This window comes from Bombina bombina, chromosome 4 (assembly GCF_027579735.1).
Source record: "Bombina bombina isolate aBomBom1 chromosome 4, aBomBom1.pri, whole genome shotgun sequence".
Classification (NCBI taxonomy): domain Eukaryota; kingdom Metazoa; phylum Chordata; class Amphibia; order Anura; family Bombinatoridae; genus Bombina; species Bombina bombina.
In genome coordinates this window covers 193020441-193043804 of record NC_069502.1, presented here as the reverse complement: position 1 = coordinate 193043804, position 23364 = coordinate 193020441, and the positions used below count along the sequence as shown (strand labels likewise).

The following is a 23364-nucleotide window of genomic DNA, read 5'->3' as shown; positions in this document are numbered from 1 at the left end:
ACAGTTTGGTGTGCTATTGATAACAAATCATCACATATATATATTTACATTACAGTCTGGTGTGCTATTGATAACAACTCATCACATATATATTTACATTACAGTCTGGTGTCCTATTGATAACAACTCATCACATATATATTTACATTACAGTCTGGTGTGCTATTGATAACAACTCATCACATATATATTTATAGCCTGGTGTGCTATTGATAACAAATCATCACATATATATTTATAGCCTGGTGTGCTATTGATAACAAATCATCACATATATATTTACATTACAGTCTGGTGTGCTATTGATAACAACTCATCACATATATATTTATAGCCTGGTGTGCTATTGATAACAACTCATCACATATATATTTATAGCCTGGTGTGCTATTGATAACAACTCATCACATATATAGTTGCAGTCTGGTGTGCTATTGATAACAACTCATCACATATATATTTACAGTCTGGTGTGCTATTGATAACAACTCATCACATATATATTTACAGTCTGGTGTGCTATTGATAACAACTCATCACATATATATTTACAGTCTGGTGTGCTATTGATAACAACTCATCACATATATATTTATAGCCTGGTGTGCTATTGATAACAAATCATCACATATATATTTATAGCCTGGTGTGCTATTGATAACAAATCATCACATATATATTTACATTACAGTCTGGTGTGCTATTGATAACAACTCATCACATATATATTTATAGCCTGGTGTGCTATTGATAACAACTCATCACATATATATTTATAGCCTGGTGTGCTATTGATAACAACTCATCACATATATAGTTACAGTCTGGTGTGCTATTGATAACAACTCATCACATATATATTTACAGTCTGGTGTGCTATTGATAACAACTCATCACATATATATTTACAGTCTGGTGTGCTATTGATAACAACTCATCACATATATATTTACAGTCTGGTGTGCTATTGATAACAACTCATCACATATATATTTATAGCCTGGTGTGCTATTGATAACAAATCATCACATATATATTTATAGCCTGGTGTGCTATTGATAACAACTCATCACATATATATTTACAGTCTGGTGTGCTATTGATAACAACTCATCACATCTATATTTACAGTCTGGTGTGCTATTGATAACAACTCATCACATATATATTTACAGTCTGGTGTGCTATTGATAACAACTCATCACATATATATTTATAGCCTGGTGTGCTATTGATAACAAATCATCACATATATATTTATAGCCTGGTGTGCTATTGATAACAAATCATCACATATATATTTATAGCCTGGTGTGCTATTGATAACAACTCATCACATATATATTTACAGTCTGGTGTGCTATTGATAACAACTCATCACATATATATTTACAGTCTGGTGTGCTATTGATAGCAACTCATCACATATATATTTATAGCCTGGTGTGCTATTGATAACAACTCATCACATATATAGTTACAGTCTGGTGTGCTATTGATAACAACTCATCACATATATATTTACAGTCTGGTGTGCTATTGATAACAACTCATCACATATATATTTATAGCCTGGTGTGCTATTGATAACAAATCATCACATATATATTTACATTACAGTCTGGTGTGCTATTGATAACAAATCATATATATATATATATTTACTGCCTGGTGTGCTATAGATAGTAAATCATCACATATATATTTACAGCCTGGTTTGCTTTTGATAATAAATCATAAAAGATGAATGGAACACAGCTACTCTAAATTAAATTACTTTAAAATGTTTAATTGATATCAGCTTGTAAATGCTGCAGTAATATAAATCTACATTCTACAGGTCAATTAGTTAATCAATTACTTTCCATATTAACTCATTTACTTAACACAAAGTACTGTATTAAAAGATAATCTGCATATATATCCTAGGAAAGCTAAATATAAATAATAAGTATCTCTTGTCAGGAAATTATTTGGTTGGTTTTATTTAAAGTAAATGGCTATGTTGATTTGGGCACATATCTGGGAAAGACCATTTTGGTATCGATGCAGTTTTACAAAGGTATGTTAAACTGGCCTTGTGGGACCATTATAGTAAAAAAAATGAACTTGCTCTCATTTATTAGAGCGTGTCATTTTATCGCTATTGACCATGCTAATCTATACGTTTAAGCCCTATAAAAGGGTTATTAAACACATAGTTAAAGTACAGTTTGGTAGCCACAGGGAATTACTTGTTCCAAGCAGAAGCTGCTGCTGAGCCAATTAGCAGTGCTAGATGCAAAGCCAGGTCACATGACTAGCATTGGCTCAATTGCAATTTCTGTTATAGACCTGTAGTTCTCTGCACTATAGTGGCCCTTTTAATGTTGCTTTACGGTGATCATGTATTTGGATATATAGTGGAACATTCCAAATTTTAAACCTAGCATGATGGATTAGAAATTTATTTTAGCAAGACTATAAATTCAAGACTTGTTTAGCACATTTTAATTTATGATGTTCATATTTAATCAACTCTCAAGGTACCGAAATAACCTAACAAAAAAAAATGCAGACTTTGTGAAGCCTAACATATAAATAATATTATTAATGGGGTAGGACGGTAAATTTAATTCTGATTATTCGGTATTATTTATGATATGTTTATTTACTAACTATACCTGACTCAAATGAAAATGCATAAAAGTTCAAGAAAAATAAAAAGCTCTTGTATGAGTAGGTTGCATAAGATGTTGTTTTGTTTTCCTCATGAGATCACAAATGGATAATTAATGGGGGAAAAATCTTAGCCCAAACCTGTCAATTTATTTATAGATACAAAATACCACAAACGTGAATACAACCCTCACATTTTTGTAAATATTTTATTATATCTTTTCATGTGACAACACTGAAGAAATTACACTTTTCTAAAATGTAAAGTAGTGAGTGTACAGCCTGTATAACAGTGTAAATTTGCTGTCCCCTCAAAATAACTCAACACACAGCCATTAATGTCTAAACCATTGGCAACAAAAGTGAGTACACCCCTAAGTGGAAATGTCCAAATTGGGCCCAATTAGCCATTTTCTCTCCCCAGTGTCATGTGACTCGTTAGGGTTACAAGGTCTCAGGTGTGAATGGGGAGCAAGTGTGTTAAATTTGGTGTTATCGCTCTCACACTCTCTCATACTGGTCACTGGAAGTTCAAAATGGCACCGCATGGCAAAGAACTCTCTGAGGATCTAAAAAAAAGAAGTGTTGCTCTACATAAAGATGGCCTAGGCTATAAGAAGATTACCAAGATCCTTAAACTTACCTGTAGCATGGTGGACAAGAGCATACAGCGGTTTCACAGGACAGGTTCCACTCAGAACAGTCCTCACCATGGTCAATTGAAAAAGTTGAGTGCACGTGCTCATCGTCATATCCAGAGGTTGTCTTTGGGAAATATACATATGAGTGCTGCCAGCATTGCTTCAGAGGTTGAAGGGGTAGGGGGTCAGCCTGTCAGTGCTCAAACCATACGCCGCACACTGCATCAAATTGGTTTGCATGGCTGTTATCCCAGAAGGAAGTCTCTTCTAAAGATGATGCACAAGAAAGCCGGCAGTTTGTTGAAGACAAGCAGACTAAGGACATGGATTACTGGAACTACGTCCTGTGGTCCGATGAGACCAAGATAAACATATTTGGTTAAGATGGTGTCAAGCATGTGGCGGCAACTAGGTGAGGAGTACAAAGACAAGTGTGTCTTGCCTACAGTCAAGCATGGTGGTGGGAGTGTCATGGTCTGAGCCTGCATGAGTGCTGCCAGCACTGGGGAGCTACAGTTCATTGAGGGAACCATGAATGCCAACATGTACTGTGACATACTAAAACAGAGCATGATCCCCTCCCTTTGGAGACTGGGCTGTAGGGTAGTATTCCAACATGATAACGACCCCAAACACACCTCCAAGATGACCACTGCCTTGCTAAAGAAGCTGAGGGTAAAGGTGATGGACTGGCCAAGCATGTTTCCAGACCTAAACCATATTAAGCATCTGTGGGGCATCCTCAAACGGAAGGTGGGGGAAGCGCAAGGTCTCTAACATCCACCAGCTCTGTGATGTCATCATGGACTCCAGTGTCAACCTGTGAAGCTCTGGTGAACTCCATGCCCAAGAGGGTTAAGGCAGTGCTGGAAAATAATGGTGGCCACACAAAATATTGACACTTTGGGCCCAATTTGGATATTTCCACTTAGGGGTGTACTCACTTTTCTTGCCAATGGTTTAGACATTAATGGCTGTGTGTTGAGTTATTTTGAGGGGACAGCAAATTTACACTGTTATACAGGCTGTACACTCACTACTTTACATTGTAGCAAAGTGTAATATCTTCAGTGTTGTCACATGAAAAGATATAATAAAATATTTACAATAATGTGAGGGGTGTACTCACATTTGTGGGATACTGTGTATATATATATATATATATATATATATATATATATATATATATATATACTGTGTATATATATATATATATATATATATATATATATATATATATATATATATATATATATATATATATATATAAAATAATATATATCAATATATATCAATCTACATATACTTAAATTATTGCAATAACCTATAAAAAATACTTTTTATGTGAAGCATAAATTGAAAATAAAAAGAAGTGTACTTTTAAATACCAGAATATATTAAACATCAAGTGAGTGGATATGATTGGATAAAAAAAATTATAGTAGACCTGTGAAATGATATAATCTTTGCTATATGGTTGCAGCTTTGTTTATTGGTATTCATATTTACATTTTACTTTCACTGAATGTCCATGTGATAGAATGGTTTATGCATTGCATTCATTTATACGTATATTATCCAGGTATTTTGCACAGTAAATATTTGTATATGTCATACCTTTCTTTTATAATATGGTTTAATAAAAATGTGTGTATAACAACACAAATATACTCATTAGGGGGATATTTAAACATATACATAGGATGTCACTGCATTTACTTATAACTATCAGTCTGTTTGGTACACTTCCATCTCCATTTTAGGATAAAAAGCAGAATTTTATTAAATTTGTAAGACAAAATAATATGCAATAAGTTGCACCAGGCATGTTTGCAGCTCAGGTTTGGCATGTTTCAATTCTGACAATTGTAATGGTTGACAGCTTGCCATCTGTAAATTATTATTTTACACATAAAAAGCTGCAAATAGAAAAATTACAGTTTAACATTTATTTGTTTATCAATATTTAAGCGTGTCAAGTATATTTTGCCTCTCACATTGACTTGTGGTGGCTTATGGTGGGTTTTTATGAGTTACTTTTTTTCTTAAAACCTGGAAGAAGATCTAGTAGGAGAAAAATAGTCCATATAATCAAATCTGTCATAGAAAATTACTGAATATAGGAGAATTGACAGACAATATTTTAAAGAGTTTGAAGTGTAATTGAAAGTATATAGGACGGATCAGCTTGAAAATATGAACATGCAGCACAATTATAAAAAGTATTCTATGAACATGAAGTCATTATTTAATGTAAATAGATTTTTTTTTCTTTTATCTAAAAAAACTCTAAACATTTCTAAATGTTGATTTCACTACTTTATAGCTGACCAGACGGGAATGTTATTCATAGGCGATGCTGTGATGCAGGTAGGCAAGTTTTGTTTTACATTTAGGTTAATTTATATTATCAGGCTTTGTTATGAGTATACCTTAAAAATAATGGCAAATTAAACAAATAATTCAACTTTGCTTTACTGAATATTTCATTACTTCATGATGGTTAGATCATCCAACCAGGAAAGTTGAATTCCAAAAGAGAATAGTTGTCATGCCTTGCATAACCATCAAATTCCTATTCTAGCAAAGGTTTAAAAAAAATAGCCAATCTTATTTGTATCAAGACTGACATAAATGTTAGAAGGTAAATTATAAACTCTCAAATGATGCCTGAACCACATGAACAGCTTCCTCAAAGCAATTTAGCTTGCTTTACCCAGAAGGCAGTGCGCCACTAGTGTTTTGCAAATTTGACTTTTGATAGATTATGTTTCATCAATCATCTGATTTTCATAAATGCAGCTGTTATATGTATATGTTATATGTATGAACAGCCAGCATTTAATTGCTTAAAGGGACATTAAACACCTCTGGAATTTGTGTGAAAAGAGTGTGCTTTGTATAGTTCTCCATAGAGAGACTAGAAAGCAAAATCTTTAACCTAGGTTTTTAAAATAATGCTAATTGCCTTACCAGCTATTCGATTTGTAGCATTATCAGGTTACATACTTTGCTTTTTGGACTCTCTAGGGAATTTGGTTCAAGCACAATTTTTACACAAAATCAAGAGGTGCTTCCTGCCCCTTTAAATAAGCTAACACTATTTAACGACAAAGAAATATGTTGCTCAACTATATATAAAAACCATCACATATAAATCAGTATTTAAAAATGGTTCAATACTAGATTGAAAACTTAGCAAAAACATAAATATTCAGAAGTCCCTTTAAATAGAAAGGACCTAATGTCTGCATAAATATGCACTAAAAAATAAAAAATAACAAAACTGTACCAATGTGGTAAATATAGTATAACAAGTATTAATTATTAATTATAAATGCATAAATAAAGATGCAGCTGAAGCGATAGAAGATTCATATAAAAATGAGCCCCTATTTTCAAATACCCACAGTGACACACCCAGATAATGCAGTAAAAACTGCAATAAAGCCCCTAACAAATGCTAGTCAGAGTAGGAACAAGTTATATAGACAGTTCATGAATATATGTTGAAAAGTTAGAAGAAATTAACAGAAAATTCCCAAAGCCAGTAGAAATGCAAGTATCCCATGTGTAGCGCCTGTGTTTCACCAATGTCAACTTCAAATCACCCAGACTTGTATAACTTACAATAAGGTATTGCCTAATACTCAAGTCTCAACTACATACAGCATTCAGCAAAGCTTCATGAACCACAATACAGTAGGGTTGTCTTAAACAAATGCTATAATGGCTGCTTCGAATTTGGTAAAATATTCCTCTGCTAAACACAAAAAAATAATAATATGAGGGTACAGCACTGATGTTCTCGTGTTCACATTTCATTACTTTGTCATAGCAGTATAGATCGTCTTCTGGATGTCATTTCCATGGACTGGACCTCTTTCTTAACACCATCTGATCCAACTTCTAACCTGATGTGCTTGAAAGAGAACATATGGCTTGATGAAAAGATTTCTGTGTGTATATCTCCCTTAATTTCACGACAAAACTAACCTAGGAAACTAAAATAATTCCAATTTCTCATTGAGACCAAATGATGACAAAAGTTATATCTGCCTTGCCTCTTTTTGTAGTAATATTAATAAACCATCTACCATTTTTTAATGTCTTAATTCCATTTAATTTTAGCCTATACTATTTAGACTCAAGGTATTGCATGAAGTGTCGAGCCTCAGAGCTAGAAATAATCACAGTTTTAATATCATGTCATTGTTAAATAATACAAGACCTAAACTATATGTTGTTTTATCGTAATAACAAAGAGGTGGCAAGATCAAGATAACAAATAAATTACTCCAGTTGTGAAACTATTGATAATATATCTTATTTTGTAATTGTAACATATTTGTTTTAAAATCTTTAGTACTTACTACAAATTGGCAATAAATGTAATAACCACATGCTGTGCACCCAGATATCTTTGATGTATTGATATTTAGGTACTTCTTTAAGTCTGCTGCTCAAATACATTTGTCAATCTTTCAATTTTGTAGAGCACTGCACTGTCATTACTAGATAGTCCCTTACAGCATATTTTAATACAGTGTCTTGGGTTAATAAATACCAATGCTTCCTGTTATGAATCTTCTTGTCTTTTAGTTTTTAAGCTTTTTCTTACAATTTAACGAAAAAGTATTTTTCTCACTCTCTTTAGTTCTTTTAAGAATTTTTAAATGTTCTCTTTAAGTACTCGTGTCTAAAATAGTTTAGACTACTGTGGCCTGTCTGTTAAAATCCCTATTTTCAGAACAGTTTCTGCAATAGAAAGGCTTCCTTTAAGCTTTAAAGGGACATTAAACACTAAAGGCCAGATTACAAGTAGAGCACTAAATATCGCTTGCGGGCAAGCGATATTAGTGCACCACTGAGTAATACCAACATGCTAATGTGCGCTGATATTACAAGTTAAGCACAATGAGAATGCGAGCTTGCATTACTAGGAAGCATTACGCTCAGAGACGGCATCAGAACCTAAGTGCAGCGAAGGGGGTAAGTAGGGCAGCGATGTCAGCAAATATAAATATCTATGTATATGATTATATGCATATATATATTTTTGTGTTAATATATGTATGTACACACATCACATCATAAATATATATATATATGTATATAAACATATACACATATATTTATAGGAAACATACAGTTCCCATAGAGAGCAATATAAAGGCATTTTCTGTGCCTTTTTTTTTTCTAACACCCCACTCCCGACAATTTTACTCCCAAAATACTGCTTATTGCAGTTATTTTATTAAAAAAAAAATTAAAATGGTACATTTTTTTTTATTTTTTTTTAATAAAATACACTACACTGCATTTGGGGCAGAAGCAAAAAACCACGTACCAGGAATTTAAGGAGGCTAAAATGCTGCTGCTACCCTAAAACACTCTTGTGCCAAATGGAGTGTAACAAAAATGACAAAAGATACAAATAGGGAAGAGCTCTTTAAAAAAGGATAAACAACATACCATATCTTATAAAAGGTTTAATAGCACATCAAATCAACATACATAGTCATATACAAAATTACACATCTATTATAACCCCTATAAGTAACTCTAAACATAAAAAAGTTAGTGCCGGCAATATAAATCCAGTACACAGTTCCTATAGAGTTCCAGGAGATATCCTATATGGAGTAAGAGATCCTTTCCTTAATGTCCACAGATGATAAAATTAATTGAAAATCAAGCAAAAGACATCCTCTCCTTGGTCCTTACACAATAGATAAACAAAGCAAAACAAAAAACAAAAATAGTGCAACACTGCTAAAAAAGATAAACAAAAACTGAAGATTAAAATTACTCACCGAATAGTCCAAATAGATATCCTACGCATTTGACCTGTTTGGGTCTTTATCAAGGCTCTATTGGTCTATACAGTTGGGCCTTTAAATAGTCCCTGGGGTAAATGGTGATTCGGCACTCATTAAAATGTCTTGGCGCCATATTTATAAAAATGAACCCATTTGCGGCACACAAATAAATTAGCGCTCCACTTGTAATCTAGCCCTAAATAAATGATAGATAGAATGATGCATTCAAAGAAAATATTAGTCTGAGAATAACATGTAGATTTATTTTTTAAACTTTCATTAGCTGTTTAAATATTGACAAAACAAGTTTTAGTTTCTATAAAACAATGGGAGCTGCCATGTTGTAACTTAGGTGACCTTCTCTGCTGTGGCCCATTAAGATAGATCACTAGAGTGTGCAGCCAATGGCTGTGCGGAATATAAATGTTCTGCATTTCTTTTTCTAACAGGAACTGAAAAGCTCACAATTTCAGAATGGAAATACAGAAAAAGGGGACAAAATAAATGATGAAAGTATATTGCAGAGTTTTTTTTTATACACAATTTATAATTTTATATTGCCATCTCAAAGTTTTTATTGTCCCTTTAAGGATGATGACTGTTGCCCATCAGAAAACAAACTTCTGGATGCAGTAGACCTTAATTGCTGTTATTTAAAAAAAAAATGGCCAACAGACATTCAAATGTTATTCAAAATAAACGTAACCAGTTTTTTTTTGTTTCCTAATTACATATTTGATGTCTTGTACAAATGAGCATAACGTAGTGTGGTAAGGTTTGAGGTAGCAATCAACTTAGTTAATTATTTATTTAGTTAGCCCTGAGTTTATTAGACAACCCTCTGGTTTGGTCAAGAATTTATGAAAATTTTGGAGCCAATAAAAGACAGGGATGGTTGGTTCTTTATTGCATATATAATCAAATGCATGTTCAGAAATGATAATCCTGCAGGCATCATTTAACAATAATAGCAACTGATTATGGGAGTTAAACAGAGCCTTCCTATCTCAAATATTTTTTTCACATGAAGCATTTCTTGATTTATGATAGACATTTGCAAAGAATTGCTGCTGAATATGGTGTATAAATGAATGCTGAATATACCTATGGGATTCAGTGCTTTCAAGGGGCCAGATATATTTATGTTATAGTGCAACACATAAAGATCTGGATTCGCCATAGATCTTTGTGTGTTGCACTATTAAACAAACATTTCTGGCTCTGAAAACAGGTGTGGGACTATTCAGAATATATTTGTATAAACAAATGCGGAATGCACATATCTAATTAATGATGATAACATTTCTGCCTTTATCATCAGGTTTATCCCCAATTCATTATGACCAAAAAAATCAGATATCACCACTCTTTCAACCTTTATAAGATTATCCTGTGCGATTCCAGTACAATTTTCCTACACAGTTCATCATTAAGACTTGGTACAAATGACTGAACTTTAGGGACAGAGGTTAAAGATGGCATAAAATACATTTTCTTTCATGTAATTGGCAAGAGTCCATGAGCTAGTGACATATGGGATATACAATCCTACCAGGAGGGGCAAAGTTTCCCAAACCTCAAAATGCCTATAAATACACCCCTCACCACACCCACAATTCAGTTTTACAAACTTTGCCTCCTATGGAGGTGGTGAAGTAAATTTGTGCTAAGATTTCTATGTTGATATGCGCTTCTCAGCATTTTGAAGCCCAATTCCTCTCAGAGTATAGTGAATGTCAGAGGGATGTGAAGGGAGTATCACCTATTGAATGCAATGGTTTTCCTCATTGGGATCTATTTCATAGGTTCTCTGTTATCGGCCGTAGAGATTCATCTCCTACCTCCATTTTCAGATCAACGATATACTCTCATATTCCATTACCTCTACTGATAACCGTTTCAGTACTGGTTTGGCTATCTGCTATATGTGGATGGGTGTCTTTGGTAAGTATGTTTTCATTTACTTCAGACACTCTCAGCTATGGTTTGGCACTTTATGTATTTATTTAAAGTTCTAAATATATGTATTGTACTTATATTTGCCATGATTCAGGTTTCAGTATATTTCCTTTTGCAGACTGTCAGTTTCATATCTGGGAAATGCATTTTTTTTTTTTTTAGGAAAATTTCTTACATGCGGTATAGTCTTTTTTGCAATTGACTGTCATTTTAAATTCGTGGGCAGAATTAGGCTCGGGAGGGTGCAAAATGCCAAACTATATTGCGTCATTTTTGGTTCAAGATTTTTTTGGCGCAAAGTTATGTTCGATGACGCAAATTCATAATTTCCGGAGTCTTTGTCGACGCCGAGTCCTTTCACAAGGTTGCGTCTTCAATGACGCGATGTGTCATTTCCAGATGTTGTTAGCCCCAAAAAATTTTCTGTGTGCGTTATTCTTGGCGCCAGATATTTTCATAATTTAAACCCCATTCCTATATCCCTCTTGTCTTTTTTCTCTATCAGAGGGCTATGCTGTTGCATTTTTTTTCCAATTCCTGAAACTGCCATATAAGGAAAATTATCATTTTGCTTTATATGTTGTTTTTTCTCTTACATTTTGCAAGATGTCTCAATCTGATCCTGTCTCAGAAAACACTGTTGGAATCCTGCTGACTGATAACAGTTCTACCAAAGCTAAGTACATTTTTTGTATTCTTATGGAGATTATATCTCCAGCTGTGGTTTGTAATAAGTTGTCATGATAAACTTTTACATGCAGAGAATGTGTCCATCAGTAATAATACATTGCCTGTTGCTGTTTTTTTTAACATCTAATGTACAAGATATACCTGTGAATTTATAAGAATTTTTTGCTGATTCTATTCAGAAGGCTTTGTCTGTCATCCCGCCTTCTAATAAATGTAAAGGTCTTTTTAAACTTCTCATAAAGTTGATGAAATTTCAAATGACCTACAACATACTGAATTATCCTCCTCTGATGAGGATCTATCTGACTCAGAAGATCCTTCCTCAGTTATTGACACTAACAAATCTACTTATTTATTTAAAATGGAGTACATTCATTCTTTGTTGAAGAAATGTTGATTATATTGGATATTGAGGAGACTAGTCCTCTTGATTTTAAAGCTAGGTTTATAAACCTCCTGTGGTTATTTCAGAGGTTTTTTTTTCAGTTCCTGATGCTATTTCTGATATTATTCCTAAAGGAATGGAATAGGCTTGGTACTTCTTTTATTCCTTCTTTAAGGTTTAAAAAATTGTATCCTTTGTCAGCAGTTAGATTGGAGTTTTGGGAAAAGATCCCCAAAGTTGATGGGGCTATCTCTACTCTTGCTAAACATACTACTATTCCTACGGAAGATAGTATTTCTTTTTAAGATCCTTTAGATAGGAAACTTGAATCTTATCTAAGGAAAGCTTACTTATTTTCAGGTCTTCTTCATAGGCCTGCAATTTCTTTGGCTCATGTTGCAGCTGCTTCAACTTTTTGGTCGGAAACTTTAGCGCAACAAGTATCGAATCATGATTTGTCTAGCTTTGTTAACTTGTTTCAACATGCTAATAATTTAATTTGTGATATTTTTTCATATAATCAAAATTGATGTTAAATCTCTGTCTTTAGCTATTTTAGCTAGAAGAGCTTTGTGGCTTAAATCTTGGAATGCTGATATGACTTCTAAGTCCAGATTGCTATTTCTTTCCTTCCAAGGTAATACATTATTTGGTTCAGTTGGATTCAATATTTTCAACTGTCACTGGGGGGAAGGGAGTTTTTTGCCTCAAGATAAGTTCTAAGGGTAAATTTGAAGCTTCTAACCGTTTTTGTTCTTAAATAAGGAACAGAAACCTTATTTTTCCCCAAGGAATCTGTTTCCAATTGGAAGCCTTCTTCAAATTGGAATAAATCCAAGCCATTTAAGAGATCAAAGCCAGCCGCTAAGTCCGCATGAAGGTGTGGCTCTAATTCCAGCTCAGCTGGTAGGGGGCAGATTAAGATTTTTCTAAAATGTTTGGATCAATTCGGTCCAAAATCATTGTATTCAGAATATTGTCTCTCAGGGGTACAGAATAGGATTCAGAGTAAGACCGCCTGTGAGAAGATTTTTTTTCTCACACGCATTCCAGCAAACCCGGTAAAGGCTCAGGCTTTCCTGAAGTGTGTTTCAGACCTGGAGTTATCTGGGGTAATCATGCCAGTTCCGTTTCAGAAACAGGGACTGGGGTTTTATTCAAATCTATTCATTGTCCCAAAGAAAGTAATTTATGTTTTGGATCTAAAAAAATTGAATCGATATGTAAGAGTACCAACTTTGAAAATGGTGACTATAAGGTCTATTCTGCTTTTTGTTCAGCAAGGGCATTATATGCCCACAATAGACTTAGAGGATGCATATATTCATATTCCAAATCATCCAGATTGCTTTCAATTTCTGAGATTCTCTTTTTTAGACAAGCATTACCAATTTGTTGCTCTTCCTTTTTGGCCTAGCAACAGCTCTAGAAATCTTTTCAAAGGTTATTGGTGTCCTGCTTTCTGTTATCAGAGAGCGGGGTGTTGCAGTGTTTCCTTATTTTGACGACATCTTGGTACTTGCTCAGTCTTTATGTTCTGCAGAATCTCACACAAATCAACTTCTGTTGTTTTTTTCAAAGACATGGTTGAAGGATCAATTTACCAAAAAGTTCCTTGATTCCTCAGACAAGGGTCACCTTTTTTGGTTTCCAGATAGATTCAGTGTCCATGACTCTGCCTCTAACAGACAAGAGACAATTTAAATTGGTTTCAGCTTGTCGGAACCTTCAGTCTCTATTATTCCCTTCATTAGCTATGTGCATGGAAGTTTTAGGTCTCATGACTGCAGCATCGGACGCGATTCTCTTTGCTCATTTTTATATGAGACCTCTCCAGCTTTGTATGCTGAATCAATGGTGCAGGGATTATACAAGGATATCACAATTAATATCCTTAAATCCCAATGTTCGACTATCTCTGACTTGGTGGTTAGATCACCATTGTATAGTTCTAGGGGCCTCTTTGGTTTGTCCAACCTGGACTGTGATCACAACAGATGCAAGTCTTTTCCGGTTTGGGGATCTCTGACAGCACAAGGGGTTTGGAAATCTCAAGAGGCGAGATTACCAATCAATATTTTGGAACTCTGTGCAATTTTCAGGGCTCTTCAGTCTTGGCCTCTGTTGAAGAGAGAACCGTTCATTTGTTTTCAGAGAGACAATATCACAGCTGTGGCATATGTCAATTATAAGGGTGGGACTCACAGTTCCCTAGCTATGATAGAAGTATCTCGAATACTTTCTTGGGTGGAATCCAGCTCTTGTCTAATTTCTGTGGTACATATTCCAGGTGTAGACAACTGAGAAGCGGATTATGTCAGCCATCAGACTTTACATCCGGGGGAGAGGTCTCTCCATCCAGATGTGTTTTCTCAGATTGTTCAGATGTGGGGTCTTCCAGAAATAGATCTTCTCATCTAAACAAGAAACTTCCTAGGTACCTGTCCAGGTCCAGGAATCTTCAGGCTGAAGCAGTGGTTGCATTAACACTTCCTTGGTGCTACCAACCTGCTTATATTTTCACACCTCTAGTTCTTCTTCCAAGAGAGATATCCAAAATTATCATGGAACAGTCATTTGTATTGCTAGTGCCTAGTGCTTAGTCATAGAGATTTCTCAGTCTCAGTGATTAATACTATGCTACAGGCTCGTAAATCTGTTTCTAGAAAGATTTATTATTGAGTTTGGAAGACTTATTTTCATGGTGTTCTTCTCATAAATTTGCTTGGCATTCTTTCAGAATTCCTATAATTTTTCAGTTTCTTCAGGATGGTATGGATAAGGTTTTGTCTGCAAGTTCCTTGTAGGGACAAATCTTTGCTCTTTCTGTCTTATTTCACAGAAAGATTGCTAAGCTTCCTGATATTCACTGTTTTTAACAGGCTTTGGTTTGTATCAAGTCTGTCATTAAATCATTCTCTCCTCCTTGGAGTCTTAATTTGGTTTTGAAGGCTTTACAGGCTCTTCTATTTGAGCCTATGCATTCTTTGGATATTAAACTACTTTCTTGGAAAGTGTTGTTCCTTTTGGCCATCTCTTCTGCTAGAAGAGTTTTTGAATGATCTATTCTTTTTTGTGAATCTCCTTTTATGATTTTTCATGAGGATAAGGCGGTTTTGCGGACTTCATTTAAATTCTTTCCTAAGGTTGTGATTTCTAACATCTTTAATAGAGAATTTGTTGTCCCTTCCTTGTGTCCTAATCCTAATAATTTTTTGGTGAAATCCTTCCATTCTTTGGATGTGGTAAGAGCTTTGAAATATTATGTTGAAGCTACTAAAGATTTCAGGAAGACGTCTAGTCTATTTGTTATCTTTTATGGTTCTAGGAAAGGTCAGAGGGCTTCTGCCGTTTCCTTAGCTTTGTGGTTAAGCTTTGGTTTCATTCAGCTTATTTGGGGTCGGGTCATGCCCCGTCTCAGAGATTTACAGCTCATTCTATTAGATTTGTCTCCACTTCATGGGCTTTTAAAAATGAAGCTTCAGTTGATCAGATTTGCAAAGCAGCAACTTGGTCTTTTTTGCATACCTTTACTAAATTCTACTGTTTTTGATGTATTCGCTTCTTCGGAAGCAGTTTTTGGTAGAAAAGTTCTTCAGGCAGCTGTTTCAGTTTGATTCTGCTTATGTTTTAAGTTTGTTCTTTTAATTTAATGAGAATTAACTTATATTTTGGGTTGTGGATTATTTTTTTAGCAAGAAATGGCTATTTTTACTTTTATCCCTCCCTCTCTAGTGACTCTTGCGTGGAGTTCCACATCTTGAGTATTGCTATCCCATACGTCACTAGCTCATGAACTCTTGCCAATTACATGAAAGAAAACATAATTTATGTAAGAACTTACCTGATAAATTAATTTCTTTCAAATTGGCAAGAGTCCATGAGGCCCACCCTTTTTGTGGTGGTTATGATTTTTTGGATAAAGCACAATTATTTCCAAATTCCTTTGTTGATGCTTTTAACTCCTTTCTTTATCACCCCACTTCTTTGCTATTCGTTAAACTGAATTCTGAGTGTGGTGAGGGATGTATTTATAGGCATTTTGAGGTTTGGGAAACTTTGCCCCTCCTGGTAGGATTGTATATCCCACTCACTAGCTCATGGACTCTTTCCAATATGAAAGAAATGAATTAATCAGGTAAGTACTTACATAAATTATGTTTTTCTTCTTGTAGTCTTCTGGAATTTGAATTCACTCTGTAGAGTCTTAATTTGTTTCTGTATAAGAAAATTAATTTTATTACTCAGCCCCTACAGTTTCTACAACTCACCCTCAGAGGCACCCAATTTATTTTCAATCATCTAACGAATAAAATTTAAAGAGCATTGTCCAAAATTGAATTTCACCATAAATGTATTATTTGCATCAAGAATCCTAAAATCAGTTCCTGGAATAAGTGATTTAGATTTTTTTTTATAATTCTGTGACTGATAACTCTGAGAAAGGTAAAATAATTAGACATGTTTTACAGAGAATCTCCTTTAGGTGCTATACCAAGTGAGAATGAATGAAGATAAATAAAACTATATAAAAAACAGGAGGGATATTGGGTAGGAGGTAAAAGAACACAATGGCCATTTATGTCAACAAGCAATGGGTTAATCCAGAAAGAAATGTTGATCAACAATATATTTTACATGAAGCTCCTTTTTTTATAACTAAACAAATATTAATAACCTTTCCATTTTATCACTCAACCAGTCACACATAGTAGTAGTATGGATATGTTTGAAGTAATAAACAACATTATTTTCTAGAAATTTGGCTTTAAAAAATTGATGAGCCATAAGATACACATATGTAGTTTAACTTATAACAATTGGGAATGCAGAAACATTACAAACATTGAAGACTTTGTTGAGTGAACAGGTGCATGTGTAAACAAAATGTTCCCAAGATCTGAATAAAGAAAAAAAATCTAATTGTATTCCATGCTTAACCTCTGCCTCCAATTTTTTATTACTTGTAAACAGAGATACTGATAAATTGTCTAGCAAAATTTATACTCAAATTGTACAGAATAATTTTAATTGGACAGAAGGAACTGGTAATAAAACACTCTAATAAAGGCAGAAATGTTGTAATGCAATGTTGTGATGATAAAGTCTACTGCATCCAGAAGTTTACTGGTGTACACCAGTCAGCATCTTGAGTCAGAGACAGAGGCGTAACTAGAAACCACAGGGCCCAGGTGCAAGAATCTAAGAAGCCCCCCCCCCCACCCCCACCCCAAAAAAGTGAACTTGATACATATCTTTTTTTTAACATAGAAAAAAAATGTGAATCAGATTACATGTCTGCAAAAGGAGGTACCCTGTGCCCACAGTCTGTTAGATGGTCTGACCCCCTATTACTGTATATAGTGACACTGTTTAACCCACCAGTACTGTATATAGTGAGTCAGTGACACAGTCTGTAATCTGCCGGTGAGAGAGCTGGCCTGACCCTACCCACCCCAGTACTTTATAAAGTGACCACAGTAGTCTGTGACATAGTCCAGCCCCCCCATACATGCATACATACACACAGTCACATACATACAGTACATACACACACACAGACACACACATACATGCATAAATACACACAGTCACATACATACAGTACATACACACACACAGACACACACATACATGCATAAATACACACAGTCACATACACACATACACACACACACATAAACACCGATGGGTAAAACAGAAAGAATAACCCCTGTAGTCAGAGATACTAGTGAAGCATCATGTCACACTCACAAGATATCAGTGCAGGCAGTGGCAGATCAATGTTTTTGGGGTTTTTTTAAGCTGGGCCCCCACCCTTGGGGGTCCAGTTGCAATTGCAACCTCTGTACCCCCTGTAGTTTTGCCCCTGGTCAGAGAATATCTGCATCTTCACAAAAAAATGTTATGTGGATGGGAGTTTTATTAGACAGACAAAATAAATATCTGCAATATTATTTTACACATGGGTACTCAAAGAGAACATTGAGAAAAAATAGACCTTAAAATAGGGTGATAGGAATGTGTTATTGTTCATTACTAATAAAATATTTAAATTTAATCACAAGACAAGAAGATTCATTACATCTATAACTGACATTTGAATGTGATTTTATGCATATTAAGGAAGCATTGATAATTATGAACTCAAGACCCGACCCAAAGAACTGGCTTCATAACAACACATTAAAGATGACAGGTTGTGCAGTATGTGGTTATTTAATTAATTGCCAACATATACAGAAATATATTCTCTCTCTCAGGAATGAGCAACAGCTCAGTAGATTGTTCTATGGTGATTTACCACCTGGGAACACTCTCTTTTAGCCCAGTTGTGCTTTTCATAGATAAATTATTTCCTGAAGTATATCAGTCTGATCCTGCATAACCAGGTCAATCCAGTTCCCAAAATAACAGGCAATCCTTCTCTAAAAAAGGAACATGGCAAACCCAGACAATCATTTTAGGCTTTCTTTGGGCCTCATCAGTGAGGTGCAGCCATATCCCTCTAAACACATTGGACAAGGGGTCCATGTCTGGTTTCCCCCATCACCCTTAGGGAGACTTCCCTAGGGTCAAATTACAAATACATACAGAAAGAGAAGCGCTCTCTCAGGAATGAACAACTACTCAGTAGCTTGTTGGTGATTTACCACCTGGGAGCAGTCTCTTATAGTCCAATTGTGCTTTTCACAGAGAACGGCTTTCCCAGAAGTATATGAGTCTGATTCTGCCTAACAAGGTCAGTCCAGCCCTGAAATACCAGGCAATCCTTCTCTAAAAGAGTAACATGGCAACCCCAGATGATTGTTGATTGCCTAATTGTCAATATGTAAGTACTAGAAATTTTGAAACACACATGGGTGAAAGTTACAAAATAAGATATTTTATCAACTGTTCCACAACTGGGTTTAAAATTTTGTTATTTTGCTCTGGCCACCTTTTTATGTAATTAAACCAAAGCTTAAAGGGACAGTCTACTTACATTTTTTTATTGTTTAAAAAAAAAAAAAAAAAAAGATACTTCCTTTATTATCCATTCCCCAGTTTTGGAAAACCAACACTGTTATATTAATATACATTTTACCTCTATGATTACCTGTATCTAAACCCCTGCAGACTGCCCCCTTATCTCAGTACTTTTTAAGCTTTTTACAATATTGCATTTTAGCCAATTAGTGCTTGTTCTTGTGAACCCATTATCATTCTCCCCGGCAGAGACACAATGTTAATGTCAATATGGCACACATAAAATAGCACTGTCTGGCTGGAGTGGAAAATTGTAAAACACTAAAAAAGCACTAAGATAAGTGACGGCCTGCAGGGGCTTTGAAGCATGCAATCTTAGAGGTTATAAAGTATATTAATATAACAATGTTGGCTATGCAAAGCTGGGGACTGGACAGTAAAGGGCTTATCTATCTTTGTAAACAATAAAAAATTTAAGTAGACTGTCCCTTTAACTTTAAGGACTGTCAAAAGTCAGATAGACAGGAGTCAGGGAACATCATATGTGCAGCATCACGGTGAGCGGGCAGCATTTACTGCCTGAATTTAACATTGCACAAGCAATTGCATGTGTAGCTGCATCCCCTACACTCACTCAAGCAATTTCGTAAGAGAAAGCGATCAGGATGATTTAACTCAGCCTTAATGTGGGGAAGAGGCTAAGTAGCAGTGATCTTAAGAACATAGATAATTAACTTGCTTTTCAGACTCACTGGGGAGAGCTGTAAACACAACATCTGAAGCTTCATAAATGGGGCCCTAAGTCTTGGAACATCAACAATTTTAATAGTCTTAAACTTAAACATTTCAAGAACAACCATGAATGGATGGGATACATTTTATTGACACTGAGACAGTACAAATTATTGGTAGATGAGGTGCCAATATTGATACAAAAAGAGGCAAGGCAGATTTATGATTTGAATATTTTGTGATCATTTTGTCTCAATGAAAAATACATTTTTATATATTTATTTTTGGCAGAAATTAATTTTGCCATGTTTGCAAAAACCTTTGCAGCATTTGGGTACGATAACTATCATGGATCATGGTGCTTAGTTGAATGCTGAAATTGAGACTTGGGTAGTATGGAATACCCTAATGGTAACCTTCCAGGATTCCATAGTGGCACTGTCATTATCAGTATGATTTTATATGCTCTGATATAAGTCCAGATCTGATTTAATTTTGCCTGTCTTGCCATTATTGATGAAAACACAGGTGCTATATAAAGACTATTGCATTTGGAGGATCCATCGTTCTTTCTACTGACTTTTCAACATATTTTCATGCACTTACATATGGAATGTGTCCCTACTTTAACCGGCATTTGTTAGTAACTTGTCCATCTATCCATTTGAACATGGGGCCCTTTGTGTGTGACTGATTGAGAATAGGGTGACCGTTTTATATTGCTCTTATATCTCTTGCTGCTTCTTTTATTTATGCACTTATGGGTAATGAATGATAGTTGTAATATTTACTTTTTTGTTTGGGGTGTACTATGTACCACAATGGCAGAGTTTTGTTACATCTGATTTTTTGAGAGCATGTTTAACCATACTTTTGGTCCTATTTAAAGGGATCCCTTTTTTTGTAGGATCCCTTTTTTGTAGGATCCCTTTTTTGTAGGATCCCTTTTTTTTGTACGTTTGCTAACATTACTTAATAACAAGCTTTCAATGACCTCAACTGTGGTAAATAGAAAATGTTGTTCATTGCATTGTTTTTACAGCATATGCAAATTGTTAAATCCACAAAGCAGGCAATCAACTTGGCGCATAAACTGAGGTCCATTTCTAAATTGCCCTAACATTGAATAGACACAGATTTTGATGGCATGTGTCAATCTTGATACACAAATAATGGTAATTTTTCTGTGGAAATGATTTTTTTGATAAATATAAGACGTGTTATTGGGCACACATTTTAACTTTAAATATGTGTCAAAAACCTTTTTTCCCAGCATGATAAATTTACCCTCATGAATGAAGAAGCTCTACTTTTATTATTTTCTTTTATTTTTTTACTTTTATTTTTATTTATGTCATGCAAATTGGTGCAGCATTTTTTTTTATTTATTTTAAATCATATAGTTTAATTTAAAGGGGCATTCTATTGTACATTCACCTCTTTAATATGTCCCCTATAGTCGATTTTACCTGTTGGAGTATATTTAATTGTTTGCAAACAGCTCCTTTACCTTTACTTTGTTATTTGAAATAGCTGACTTTGTCCATATAAACCACCACCTACATTAAAAATATGAATAATAAATGGATTATCTGTAGAAATTTTATATAAGCAAGTGACAATAACACTGATTAATCTCCCAGTGGGGCTTAGGAAAGAAACATAGGCCTAGATTTGGAGTTTGGCGTTAGCTGTGAAAACCAGCGTTAGAGCCTCCTAACGCTGGTTTTAGGCTACCTCCGGTATTTGGAGTCAATCAAAATAGGGTCTAACGCTCACTTTTCAGCTGCGACTTTTCCATACCGCAGATCCCCTTACGTAAATTGCGTATCCTATCTTTTCAATGGGATCATTATAACTCCGGTATTTAGAGTCGTGTCTGAAGTGAGCGTTAGACATCTAACGACAAAACTCCAGCCGCAAGAAAAAAGTCAGTAGTTAAGAGCTTTCTGGGCTAACGCCGGTTTATGAAGCTCTTAACTACTGTACTCTAAAGTACACTAACACCCATAAACTACCTATGTACCCCTAAACCGAGGTCCCCCCACATCGCCGCCACTCGATTAAATTTTTTTAACCCCTAATCTGCCGACCACCACCTACGTTATACTTATGTACCCCTAATCTGCTGCCCCTAACACCGCCGACCCCTGTATTATATTTATTAACCCCTAACCTGCCCCCCACAATGTCGCCTCCACCTACCTACACTTATTAACCCCTAATCTGCCGACCACCACCTACGTTATACTTATGTACCCCTAATCTGCTGCCCATAACACCGCCGACCCCTATATTATATTTATTAACCCCTAATCTGCCCCCCACAACGTCGCAGCCAGCTACCTACAATAATTAACCCCTAATCTGCCGACCGCAAAGCGCCGCCACCTACGTTATCCTTATGTACCCCTAATCTGCTGCCACTAACACCGCCGACCCCTATATTATATTTATTAACCCCTAATCTGCCCCCCTCAATGTCGCCTCCACCTGCCTACACTTATTAACCCCTAATCTGCCGACCGGAGCTCACCGCTATTCTAATAAATGTATTAACCCCTAAAGCTAAGTCTAACCCTAACACTAACACCCCCCCTAAATTAAATATAATTTTAATCTAACGAAATTAATTAACTCTTATTAAATAAATTATTCCTATATAAAGATAAATGCTTACCTGTAAAATAAATCCTAATATAGCTACAATATAAATTATAATTACATTGTAGCTATTTTAGGATTAATATTTATTTGACAGGCAACTTTGTAATTATTTTAACCAGTTACAATAGCTATTAAATAGTTAAGAACTATTTAATAGCTACCTAGTTAAAATAATTACAAAATTACCTGTAAAATAAATCCTAACCTAAGTTACAATTAAACCTAACACTATACTATCAATAAATTAATTAAATAAAATACCTACAATTACCTACAATTAAACCTAACACTACACTATCAATAAATAAATTAAATACAATTCCTACAAATAACTACAATGAAATAAACTAACTTAAGTACAAAACATAAAAAAGAACTAAGTTACAAGAAATAAAAAAATATTTACAAACATAAGAAAAATATTACAACAATTTTAAACTAATTACACCTACTCTAAGCCCCCTAATAAAATAACAAAGACCCCCAAAATAAAAAATGCCCTACCCTATTCTAAATTACTAAAGTTCAAAGCTCTTTTACCTTACCAGCCCTGAACAGGGCCCTTTGCGGGGCATGCCCCAAGAAGTTCAGCTCTTTTGCCTGTAAAAAAAACCCCATACAATACCCCCCCCCCAACATTACAACCCACCACCCACATACCCTAATCTAACCCAAACCCCCCTTAAATAAACCTAACACTAAGCCCCTGAAGATCTTCCTACCTTATCTTCACCATACCAGGTTCACCGATCCGTCCTGAAGAGCTCCTCCGATGTCCTGATCCAAGCCCAAGCGGGGGGCTGAAGAGGTCCATGATCCGGCTGAAGTCTTCATCCAAGCG

The 23364-nt window shown here is 35.0% G+C and overlaps 1 protein-coding gene across 1 annotated transcript in view; it reads left to right on the top strand.

The window, feature by feature from the left end:
• Positions 1–23364, top strand: part of SNTG2 (syntrophin gamma 2) — an 804523-nt gene that overhangs the window by 186864 nt on the left and 594295 nt on the right. Inside the window, 1 exon segment of the mRNA XM_053711340.1 lies at positions 5626–5669. Coding sequence (XP_053567315.1) covers positions 5626–5669 — 44 coding nt within the window.